At 35.8% G+C, this 12,636-nt stretch overlaps 1 protein-coding gene across 5 annotated transcripts; it reads right to left on the bottom strand.

The window, feature by feature from the left end:
* Positions 1-366: 366 nt before the first annotated feature.
* Positions 367-4,722, bottom strand: LOC107922492 (nicotinate-nucleotide pyrophosphorylase [carboxylating], chloroplastic). Of its 5 annotated transcripts, none has more exons than XM_016852558.2 (11): positions 4,596-4,722; positions 4,252-4,361; positions 4,013-4,161; positions 3,678-3,811; positions 3,525-3,588; positions 3,370-3,452; positions 2,877-2,960; positions 2,644-2,796; positions 2,137-2,313; positions 1,627-1,694; positions 367-710 (listed from the first exon to the last, which is right to left on the bottom strand). In XM_016852558.2, exons 2-11 carry the CDS (start codon positions 4,308-4,310, stop codon positions 614-616), a joined length of 1,068 nt encoding a protein of 355 aa, XP_016708047.1. In that variant the 5' UTR covers positions 4,311-4,361; positions 4,596-4,722; the 3' UTR covers positions 367-613. The 5 variants fall into 5 exon arrangements, with proteins under 5 accessions (XP_016708047.1, XP_040943248.1, XP_016708049.1 ...); XM_041087314.1 differs by having other exon boundaries at positions 4,252-4,425; positions 4,596-4,708; XM_016852560.2 differs by having other exon boundaries at positions 4,252-4,364; positions 4,596-4,705.
* Positions 4,723-12,636: the final 7,914 nt, after the last annotated feature.

The raw sequence follows: 12,636 nt of genomic DNA, 5'->3' as shown, positions 1-12,636 counted from the left end.
ACTTTCCATCAACTAGAAAAGGTTAGAACATAAGAGAAACTTGACAATCAAAAGTGAGGATGCACTGCAAGGTCAAAATCATAATTAAAATGAAATAATAAATTAGTGACTCCTTTAAAGATACGGAAAGTTGTCCATGTTTTTGGAAATGGCAAAGAGATAAGTTTTTTATTATTAATTTTTGTTAACTTTTAGTGTTTGATAAGTAATGGTTGGCAATGGTAACGCATGATGATGCAAAGTCATGAGCTTAACCATCCCCATTCCCCACTAAAGCTCTGAACCAATCCTTAATTAAAACTGTGCTTTTGAAGTGGTATTATATCATCATCAGACAATGCTTCACTTCGGCCACAAGACATCATGTGTTGCACCAAATTTTATTTTACAAGACACCATGTAAGTACATTAAGAAGAGTCCAAATAACATTAGCATCATGCATACATTTATACTCCCTATATCTTTCATAAAGCGGTTTATCATCTATCAATTCTTTAAACCATTATTAGAGCATGGGAAGAGAAAAACTAATGATGTAATCCGTAAATAATTCCTTTTGGGGGGGGTGGAGAAGAGTTTTCCTTATTCAATAAGGGCGTAAAGATGAACCGACTATGCCCGTTTCGTTCGCCTTCCAACTTCAAGTGCCAATCCCGTATCAATTTTGAGTGATATATCAAGTGCTGTCACAGAATGCGTGAGTGCACCGCTGCAAACACCCAAGGGTTAGAAACAGTAAGACATACCAAGAGTTTTAGTACCAAGTTGGTTAATAACTTAGGCTAACATTTCCATAAAAATGTCAGAAAGTTCTAAACAACTTCCTACAGAATGAACCCTCTTAAACTATTTGAAACAAAGTGGCTTGCATAGTTTCTCAACATTTTGAAGTTCTATATACAACTAAAATGTGGATCCGTCGAGTGTGTTTCAATATCAGTCATAATTTTTTGAAAGAAAAACAAAACCCAATAATGAGAAATCATGGATTTGAAATCCACGCTTCCTCCTACATCTCTAATTGATATAGTTTGTCATGCATTTCAAATGTAGGTAAATCCATATGCTTTTGATAAAGTTCAAATTTGATGCCTAACCCCCATATCTATTTGAATTGGTGCAATGGATAACTTAGTGATAAATAGTTCCATTAAAATAAACTCAACTGTCTAAATGCAAAAGAATAGACCGTTGGCGTAAGAAGAGCCCCTGCATTTTATAATAGAACTTTTAATGATTCAAAGAAATTTATCAACTTCTGTAGCTATAGAGACATGCTCCCCTAATGGTGCCAAAGAAAGTAGTAGCATAGCCTAATTACCAGCAATGGGGCCCGTTCTCACTCATTTGAGTGCCCTTGTTAAATATTAGGATATTTGATGCTTGCACGTATATACATTTATATATCTGTCTAGGAAAGTGATATCTGTTTATCTTTATACTGAATTCTGGCACTTCTCAATACCAGTAGAACCAGTTTTAGAAGTAAAATAAACCCAGTGAGAGGATGATAAGATTTTTCCAGGACAATCACCTCCATGGTTCAGCTAAAGTTCAGTAACTCAGAATTTTTCTGTTTACTAGAAGAATATACATTACGAAATAAAAAAGTTGCACTGCCTTACCTGGATATGTAGGTAACTCCAGTTTGTCCGATTTTATGTACGGTTTTAAGAGTAACATTTCCGGATGCCTACCATAATGAAATAGATACATCACTTACAAACATCAGAAAAGTTCAAAGTAGAACATTAAAATAGAAGTTACCATGTAAAACTATAGATGGCATTTGACAACTACACGAGCAAGAATGCCAAGGTAAATCACCAAAAACAAATTACAATTTAGAAATTGTTAGAAAAATTTAAGTAGCAAGAGCTTTCATATAAATCTTTTTTGTATAATTTGCTCATGTTTCACATATTTAAAGACCAAAACAGCAAGCAAATAGAGTGAATCATTGCGCCACACACCCCTCCATGACCCTCAAATAAAGAAAATGAAAGAACAGGCATCTGATAAGTAACACATCACTTCAGCAGGAGTAATTTATTCGCAATACCTTCTTGCAAAGTCTGCAGGCACTAAATAAATGAATTGAGAAGTACACGATAAAATCATGATTCATGAGGTACCTCTGTCTCAAATTTCCCATTGATTAGCTCCACAGCCTCTTTAAGCATAGACATATCAACATCTCCATTTGGAAGAGGTATAACCATATTATCCAACATTATCCGGGTCAATGAAGTCTTCATTTGTGATGAGTACTGCAATACTTCCTTTACTTCCACAAGCGTCCGGGTCTCAACCTTCAAAAAGACATTGTGAACATATCTGTTACAGTTGCCACAATGCAACGACAGATTAATTCATTTTCACACACACTCACAGACACACATGCAGAGAGAAGAGAACCACTCCAAAGCATTGCAAATTAAGAAGCAAGCTGTATTTGATCACAAAATTCCAGTTGAATATATTTTTCGGCAATGCTTCGAATTTCAGAACAGAGAGTTGAATCATGTAACAGGATACATGATTTACCACACAGAAATTAACAGATTTGTACCCAATTCTGTTCAACTAGTCCACTGCACAAAATTTTAATTGACTATATTTTTAACATATGCAGAAATTACCTCAACTTCCATTTGAAGATTTTCCCGCTCTAAATACTGGTCAACAGATCTAAGGGCATTGCTGATTCCCCCAGCTATTGATATATGATTATCCTTTATCAACACCATATCAAACAAACCCAGTCTATGATTTCTTCCTCCACCAATTAGTACCTACAGAAAGAAAATTTCAACAATATCAACCGAAGGCATAAGAGAAGGAACCAACAGTAAGATCAAGGAAATGATCTTACCGCCCACTTGTCCACCAAACGTAAGCCTGGAGCAGTTTTTCTTGTCTCTAAGATGTATGCAGGGTATGCAGCATCAGCCATTGCCTGCAGGAACAATTAACATTCTAAAACACTTTTCTACCCTCAAAAAGTTATTGCAATGGTAAGCTTTTGCTAGGTGTTTTGTTTCTTTAGTATAGTTATTGAACATGCATGCTATAATTTGCAATTCATGACTGAATTCATAGTTTAAAATAGTTGACTAAATAATGACATAAACAGTTGATGAATCTTATTTTGTCAGTAAAATTTATACTCATCCACCATATTGTTTTGCATTCAATCCACAGCAATCTAAAATGAAACATAAGCAGTTTGGGTTTTCCTATTGCCATCCTGTCATCTGCCCTATATGATAAATCAAGATTTGTTTGATTACAACAAAGAAACATAGCTATGATTATGAGAACTCTTTTGTTTACTTCATTTACAAAATTCAAAGAAATGGAAGCACCTTAGTTAGTGTAGCTATACCACTCATCCGCTGCATAAAATTGAGAGCTATTCTTTCCGCTACAACAATGCTGTGTGCTCTTCCTGTATGGAGAGAGTGTGTAATTTTAGTAGGGCCTTCTTGTAAAAATTTAAGAAACCTCCTTATTGACTTACCATAAACTTTTCCAAACTGCAGTCCCTTGCAAACATAATCTCCATCCTCTCGAGACCACTCCACCTGATACCAAAATGTACAAAAGATGGAGTGTGTGGTCCAAGCACAAAAACTATAAAGATGATCCAAAGACAGAAAATGCAGTTCTTTACCTTCAAAGAAGGATCAACCTCTTGAAACACCATCTCTGCAAGTGCAATGCCAGCAATGATACCATCCTCCTTTGCCAAAAAACAGGCTTCCACTTCCATGTCAACTGGAATGGTGGCCATACAAGTTACATCCCCTGCAAATGAACCCAAATGAAACATAATGTAGAAAAAAAAACGAGAGATTTAACTGAATATTTGAACCCTCTTCACCAAAACCTTTAGCTCATCATTATGAACTTAGGGGAGCTAAGATTATGAAATATGAAAGCACTGATAACGGAAACATCATAAAAGCAAGGAAGAACCTTGTCAACTAAAAAAACAGATAGCTAAACCTCGATTTCCAGCATCTTCAGCAAGGGCAAGTTTAACGATGCCATTTAAATCATATGTAGGGTGTGAAGGAGGCTTTATTGCCATGGCTTCCAACGACAGTCCAGCATGTGTAGTGTGAGCAGCAGCCATCCTAACACCACGCCTACAACTATGGACCAATAAAATCAGGCTCAACCAACTGCTAAACAAAAAGGGCATTCTATAATTAAAAGAATAAAAAAAGAAGAAAACAATTTACCTTGAAGTTGAACACCAATCAGGCAAAACTATTGAGGGAAAAGAAAGAATTCCAGACATGAAATGTCTCTGTGTTAAGCTCTTGTAGCCCAGTGAGCTTTCTGATATTACCTGCTAACAGATACCTCTCAGTAACAGCCCAGAAGTGTCAGAAAACTATATGGGAAATTGCTACCTGAAGCAACAGAATTAAAACAAAATAGTAGATGTTTTGAAGGCCACTCAGCAGGGTTTTAGATTAAGAATATCGACCCATACAGTTATTCTAGCCAAAAAAAATAATTTAAAAAAAGAAGAAGAAAAGAACATGAAAACAAGATAAATAGGTGGATTGAAGGTTACTACCTTACTGGTAACTGATATATGGAGAACCCAATTTTCGGAATTTGGCACTGGTTGCCCAATACCCTTCTCCTTAGCCCCAACAGTATAAACCCAAAAAGCAATTCTACTTTTTTTTTTCTTGGGGGAGGGGGGTGGATTGAAGGTAGAGGTGCTCATGGGCCGGGCCGGGCCGGGCCGCCCGAAATATGGGAGGGTTTGGGTAAAAATATAGGCCCGAAATATGGGTTTGGGTAAAAAAACGAGGCCCGTTTAGAAAACGAGCCGGGCCTCGGGCACTACTTTTTTGGCCCGGGCCCGGCCCGGCCCGATATAATAAATTATTTTTTTTAATTTTAAAATATTTTTACATACTTTTTTTAATTTTTTTAATTTTTTTTAATTTTAAAATATTTTTAAAATACTTTTTTTTAAATTTTTTTAATTTTAAAATATTTTTAAAATACTTTTTTTTAATTTTTTTAAATTTTTAAAATAAAAATGGGCCGGGCCGGGCCAGGCCCGGGTTTATGATTTTTTTCCCGGGCCGGGCCTGGGCAAAAATCTTAGGCCCATATTTCGGGCCGGGCCAAATTTTTTTATGGGCCCGGCCCGAACCCGGCCCGGCCCGGCCCATGAGCACCTCTAATTGAAGGTTACTACCTTACCGGTAAGGGGGTATTTTACCAAAATATTACAAAAACAATAAAAAAATTCTAAAATAATATAAATTTTTTATTATTTACCAAAATAATAAAAAAACAGTTAAAAAAAACATACTGAAGAAGCGCTTGCCAAAAGCACCACACGCTGTGGCAGAGGCGGTACCAATTATTTATATTTTGACATTTTATTTGTATTTTTTTCTCAAATTTTATTATTTTTAAAAAATATATTATTTTTAAATTTTTAAATTTTACATTATTTTAGTACATTATATTTGAAATATATTAATTTATTGTATTTTTTAAATAAATTAAAAAAACTCTTATTTCGGCCCTATATTCGTATTTTTTTCTCGAATTTTATTACTTCTAAAAAAATACTATTTTTAAATTTTTTTATTTTACATTATTTTAGTACATTATGTATGAAATGTATTAATTTAGTGTGTTTTTTAAATAAATTAAAAAAATCCTTATTTTGACCATTTGTTCGTATTTTTCTCGGATTTTATTACTTTTAAAAAATATATTATTTTCTAATTTTATTATTTTACATTATTTTAGTACATTATGTTTGAAATGTATTAATTTAGTGTGTTTTTTTATTGAAAGTAAGAAAATCCGGGAAAAAAATATGAACAAAAGGCCGAAATAAGAGTTTTTTTTAAAATTTATTTAAAAAACATACTAAATGAATACATTTCAAACATAATGTACTAAAATAATTTAAAATAATAAAATTAGAAAATAGTATATTTGTTTAAAGTAATAAACTCTGGGGAAAAAATACGAACAAATGGCCGAAATAAAGATTTTTCTAAATTTATTTAAAAAACACAGTAAATTAATACATTTCAAACATGATGTACTAAAATAATATAAAATAATAAAATAATATATTTTTATTGAAAGTAATAAAATCTGGAAAAAAATACGAACAAAGGGCCGAAATAATGATTTTTTAATTTATTTAAAAAACACACTAAATTAATACATTTCAAATATAATGTACTAAAATAATGTAAAATAAAAAAAAATTAAAAAATAGTATTTTTTTAAAAGTAATAAAATCTGAGAAAAAAATACGAACATAGGGCAGAAATAAGATTTTTTTTTAAATTTATTTAAAAAAAATAGTAAATTAATACATTTCAAATATAATGTACTAAAATAATGTAAAATTAAAAAATTAAAAAATAGTATATTTTTTAAAGTAATAAAATCCAAAAAAAATACGAAAAAAGGGCCAAAATACGAACAATTGTGGCAAGCCCTCCTTCAGTATGTTTTTTTTAACCTTTTTTTGTACAATTTTCGTAAATAATAAAAAAGTTATATTATTTTGGAATTTTTTTATTGATTTTGTAATATTTTAGTAAAATATCCGATATATGGAGAACCCAATTTTCGGAATTTGGCACTGGTTGCGCAATACCCTTCTCCTTAACCCACAATAGTATAAACCCAAAAAGCAATTCTACTTTTTTTTCTTGTGTTGGGGGGTGGAGGGGGGAATCGTTTTAGCCAATTGAATAAACAAAGAATAAAATGCAATACACTTAACTATGTTTTTTCTTCTTCTTTATTATCACTCAACTATGAAATCTTACAAAATGATCATTCAATTTTTTAAATTTATTTTTTGTGAATAACGAAATCCTATGTGGCCATTTTAATTTGCCACCTAATTTCCAAATAATAGCCACATAATTTAATTTAATAAAAAATCATAAACCCAATTATTTATAAAACCCATAAAGTCTCTCGTGAACCCTAAAATATTTTAAAATAAGGCTTCTATTCTTAATCTTTTCAAACTTGAAGCAATGAAATATTCAAGGGAATGAAATAGGAGGAAAGAAGAGAAAGAAGAAAAAGGGAGGTTCCTAGTGTGATTCGGGTATGTCATTGTGGATTGCCGACTGATTAGAAAATGTCTTTGTCAAACGAAAATTTAGGTAGGAGATTTTTTTGGTTGCCAATCTTATTGGAATCACAAGAGGACAGTGAGGCAGGTTTGCAGACATAGCTTGCAAGGAGAGCTTCCGAACACGGCTCGCTAAAGAGGACTGCGAGCACAGGTTGCAGATCAAGCTCGCAGGAATCTAGGGTGCGCCACGGCCTCAGCTCGCATGCACCTAAGGAATGCGCAGAAAGGACCGCGTGCCTCGTAGGCCACCCAAACACATGTTCAACAGGTACGGAACTCGCTCAGAGTGTCAAGCCTAAGAACAAAAAGAACCACGTGCTCCGTGGACATGTGTCCAGCAGGCCTGAAGTTCACAAATAATGTCAGTACTAGAGGTAATAGAATCAAGACAAAGTAGTGGGGCCCTACTATGAGCTATAATAGTACCTGTAATCGCATGTATTAATACCCCAACATTCCTATCAATAAGAGATGAGAAAATATTACTCAACAATTGGTACGGTGAACATGGACAGACTTCTGATCATTAGATTTTTCGAGTTTGATTAAGTTTCTTCTTTTCTAGAAACAAATGGCTCACCCGAATGAAAATCTCTCTATCAACTCATCATCAGGATAGGCTGAAGTGTCAAGTTTTGGTGCCCAGCACGACGAAACAGACTTGTTCGCTGGATGGTTCACCGATAAACCGAAAAACTTTGACAATGCGGTTTATTGGGGAAATTTTGTTCCTTTGGATTTGAACCTCTCTACCGACCAGGAGTCGCCACTCTCTCTGAACTAAGAGGCACCCCCAGTAGTTCCTGGCCATCCAAGAGCAAGTAAAGTTCATGAAGGAATAGATGGCTGCTCAAGAGGCATGGTTCGTGGAACAACAGGCCTTTTAACAGGAGTTGTTGAAACAAAATGAGGAGTTGTGAAGAAAGATGCATGTTGATAACTCCGGTTCCTAGGGCAACGTAAACAAATAGGACAAAACCCCAATGAAAGAATGGCAAAGCAAGATGGACGAGCTACGGAGGGACATGCGGATGTTACACCCTAAATCGCAAGACATGGATTGGTTATTCTGTTCCAATAACCCACTGGCCACTGAGATCGCGACAGTAAGCTTACCACGCCACTTCAAGGTCCTGAAAGATATGTTCGAAGGAAGAAGGGACCTGCGAGCTCATCTGATGTAGTACAATGACTATATGAACCTGCTGGGAGCATCAGATGCAGCAAAGTGTAAAGTTTTTTCCACAACACTCAAAGGAAGTGCCAATGACTAATACCTCTCCTTTCCATAAGGTTTGATCCGAAACTTTTCACAGTTGGGTCAAATGTTCTTGGGCAGATTTAGGGCCCATAAGGCAATCATGATGTAACACCCCGAACCCGAAACCGACACTGGAGTCGAACACGAGGTGTTAACTGACTTTAACCCCTTATAAAATTAATTTTCCAGACACTGCCCAATCTGTGTACTAGTCGTTTTAAAAATCATATCTTGAGTTTCGTAACTCGAAAATCAGTTTCGTAATTTTTCCCAGAAACTAGACTCATGTGCCCATCTATGTAATTTTTTCTAGAATTTTTGGTCGGGCCAATTAGTACAGTTTATTAGTCAAAATCTCCCAAGTTGCAGGGGTCGACTACACTGACCTTTGCCCATTACGACTTGGATATCTCCCTGCACGGGGCTTCAATACTGATGCCGTTTCTTTCTATGAAAACTAGACTCAGAGAGGAATCTGTACATATATGGTACGACCCCTAATTATCTCTGGTTAATTTATAATGAATTTCCAAAGTCGGAGCAGGGAATCCAGAAACCGTTCTGGCCCTGTCCCACAAAAATCTGATTATCTCTTAATATACTGCCCATATGATCTTTTCGTTACTTCCTCATGAAAACAGACTCATCGAGATTCGATGACATAATTTATTCATCAATTAATTCCACTCCTACTATTTTTAGTGATTTTTCAATCTCATGACACTGCTGCTGCCAGCATCTGTTACGAAAGTAACTAGGTTCATTTCATGCCTACCCTTGATCCAACTCAATCGAACATTCGTGCCATTTTCGCATGGCTTAAAGTTTACATGCCAAAGTTCAAACACAACGTAATAGCTTATACATGCTAAAATGTTCTTCTAAGCCAACTAAGAAGAAAGTACCAAAACTTGCTATCCGGTGTGATGACTTCGATGACGGCCTGACCCCGCAAAAATAGATGAGTCCAAGCAACCTATAATGGGTGACAAGGAAACACCAAGTGAGTTTATAACTCAGTAAGTCATAAGCAATGCACTACCATCCATCAATAACATTATCACAAGAGGAAACAAAATGGAACGAGACAATTTACTCCATCCATACCGAACCATACCATAGTTCCTCCAACCTATCGATTCAATTTCATATCAATTCATGCATTCACATTCCATATACTCATCAATAGGACATTGAAGCATTTTCATAAATCAATTTATTTTCGTTACAATCAACGACTAAACGGCCTTTCACCCATCCTACGATAAATTTTATGTACGTGACTTCAAGTATATTTGTCACATAGGTTCAAACTTACCGAGCTCAACACCAAGTATAAGCATAGCACCTATTAGCCATGTACTCAAGACACTTACCCGATCCGCTGTCTGCGATCGACTCAATAGTGTCGCACACATAGTGTCCATAATGATTCACGAATGTATATTGAGTCCGCACACTCAGTGCTATATAATCAACTCGCACACTTAGTGCTACGTAATCAAATCGCACACTTAGTGCTACATAGTCAAACTCGCACACTTAGTGCCGCATGGTCAATTCGCACACTTAGTGCATCATATTCATTTCGCACACTTAGTGCAACATAGTCAAATCGCACACTTAGTGCTGTACAATTTAATCCCGCGCACTTAGCGCCAATCTCATGGTCATAAATGGTTATACCCGCACGTTTAGTGCCGAGATCAACAACTCAGTGCATCTTACCTCTTTTCTTTTCATTCAACAATTTCATCATCACATACGTGCATGCATATATATATATGTATATTTATTCATTCCATTCAGCATCAATACATAAACATTATGACCATTTGAAATAATACCAACTACATGCTTAATGACTTACCTCGTGTTGGGTAAGACGGTTCCAACTCGGCTACTCGATAACCTTTTCTTTGCCTTTGCTCGATTCACCTCCTTTAACTCCTTGAGCTAAATCAATAATTTAACTAGTTTAACCATCTTGCTAAACATTCATACTTCAATTACACATGCATATGTATGTTTGTATATTCGGCAATGACAATGGTAATTTAGCAACCCTTAATTTAACTTATAATTGTTCATAACACATTTAAAGCGTCCACTCCATTCCATCATTTTAAAGCACATACATTACTCAATATTATCCAAATTCACATTCGGCATTTTCACAAACACACATGCCGATTTCATTCACTCATCTCTAATGTTAATTAAGAAATGCCGAATGTCACCAACTAAATGGCATACACACACACCCACATGTATAAAAGTCATCCACACCACCTATAGCTCATTCGGCCTTCACCCTTGCTAGTTTTTCCCATTCTTTTGTCGGTTATATATACATAGTCCTAAGGTAGTATCACGAATGGGCTTACATATATATGTGTATATATATATATATAGCCGAATATGCAAAGCTTAACTCAACATCACATAAGCTCCTAAGTGATGGCCGAATATGTATATCTATATATATTCATCAACTATACTATTACCTTTAATTTATCTAATCACACAATTTCATCTCATGAATACTTGACCCATTTCTCACAAAAATGAAACAACAACTAAAATGAACATCCCATTTTTACCCCATATGGCCGATTACTTCATTAGTTACCAAGCTAACAATTCAACAATTTCAACCTCATTACAACCTCTACCTATCCAATATAACATGAACACAATCCTCCACCCCTAAATTAGATTCGGCAATCACTTAACCCCTTTAACCTCAACTTTCAAGTTAAAAGCAATTAACCACTCACCATATCCTACATTACTATCCATTTTAATGACATTAACACATCTACTAAGAGTTTCAAGCTTCTTGGCCGAATTTCAACCTCAAAATCCTAAGTCTAATCTATAGGATGAGTAGAATTTGAACTAACCATCTCAAACATGCATAGATTTTCAAGAATCATTCAATACATACCTCATTCTAACCATCTTCCAAGCCAAAATCCAATAACCAAATCTCCCTTCCTTCTCCTCACTCACGGCAATGGCCAAAGAAAAAAAAGATGAACACTCCCTCTTCCCTCCTTATTTTATTCATCTCTCCCTTTTTAATTCCTTTCTTTAATTTATTTTAATTTACTTACCAATATTAAATAATAAACAACATAAACTTGGAGGAATGGAGTCATGCTTGGCCGGCCACTTATCAAGAATTGGGCACTTTGACATGCAAGTCCCCTTTTTCTTCCACATGCACTAATAGGTCCTTATGCATTGACCTATCACATTTTAAAATTTTCTCATATAAGTCCTATTGACTAAATTCACATGCAATCGACTAAATCGAAGCTTGAAATTTTCACACATTCATGATTACATATTCTAGACAATAAACATCACATTCAAACCTTTCGGTGACTCGGTTTAGCGGTCCCGAAACCACTTCCCGACTAGGGTCAATTTTGGGCTGTCACACATGAATACGCCTATGGCTTGATGTCGGTGAAGCAGAGGGAAGGCGAGTCCCTTCAGGATTATGTAAAAAGATTCTATGCAGCAACCCTAAACACAAAAAACTTAGAGGATCAGTGGGCTATAAATGCATTCATCATGGGAGTGCAGAACAACCATGTCCAATATTCCTTTACGAATAATAGACCGCAGAGTCTAGCTAATTTGTATGAGCGAGCTCACAAGTTCACAGAAGCAAAAGAAATCAAGAGAGCATCACGTGCCACATTTCAGAGGGAAGAAAGGCAGTTCTGGAATAGAGAGGACCTCACAGCTGGCAAAGACCCCCTAGCTAGTTATTGTGAGTAAGAAACGACGGGTCATAAAGAAGTTAGACCTAGAGTGATACCCTCAGGGCATCCTAAAGACCCCAGCAAGAGCACGCCAGAAGATACGCTCGCTAAGGAAGGTTTGAGGCTTATACCGCCCTGAACACTACGCGAACTTACATCCTCAGTCAGGTTAAGAGCCTCGACATCTTGCCCAAGCCATCCTCGATGAGAAGCATGGGGAGAAGGGTGAACTCGAGGGATCAATGTGCCTTCCACGATGATATGGGGCTCAAGATTGAAGACTGCTTCATGTTAAAAGATGCCATAGAGGAAGCAGTTCGGAACGGCGAGCTCATAGAATACATAAATCAAAGTCGTGCGCAACAAGGTCAAAGCTTGTGCGATGACCCAAGGGCAATCAAAAGGTTCGAGGCACCATCTATGTGATCGT

The sequence above is a fragment of the Gossypium hirsutum genome, chromosome D01 (assembly GCF_007990345.1).
Source record: "Gossypium hirsutum isolate 1008001.06 chromosome D01, Gossypium_hirsutum_v2.1, whole genome shotgun sequence".
Lineage (NCBI taxonomy): Eukaryota > Viridiplantae > Streptophyta > Magnoliopsida > Malvales > Malvaceae > Gossypium > Gossypium hirsutum.
This window is presented reverse-complemented; position numbering and strand designations above follow the sequence as displayed.

What these genes read in the sequence shown, in the direction of transcription:
- LOC107922492 (XM_016852558.2), bottom strand. Translation starts at nt 4,310, where the DNA reads ATGTCTGGAATTCTTTCTTTTCCCTCAATAGTTTTGCCTGATTGGTGT. An exon ending in AGGTTGATCCTTCTTTGAAG is followed by an intron (nt 3,589 to 3,677) that starts GTAAAGAACTGC and finishes TTTTGGTATCAG; the next exon opens with GTGGAGTGGTCTCGAGAGGA. An exon ending in GTATAGCTACACTAACTAAG is followed by an intron (nt 2,961 to 3,369) that starts GTGCTTCCATTT and finishes TTGTTCCTGCAG; the next exon opens with GCAATGGCTGATGCTGCATA.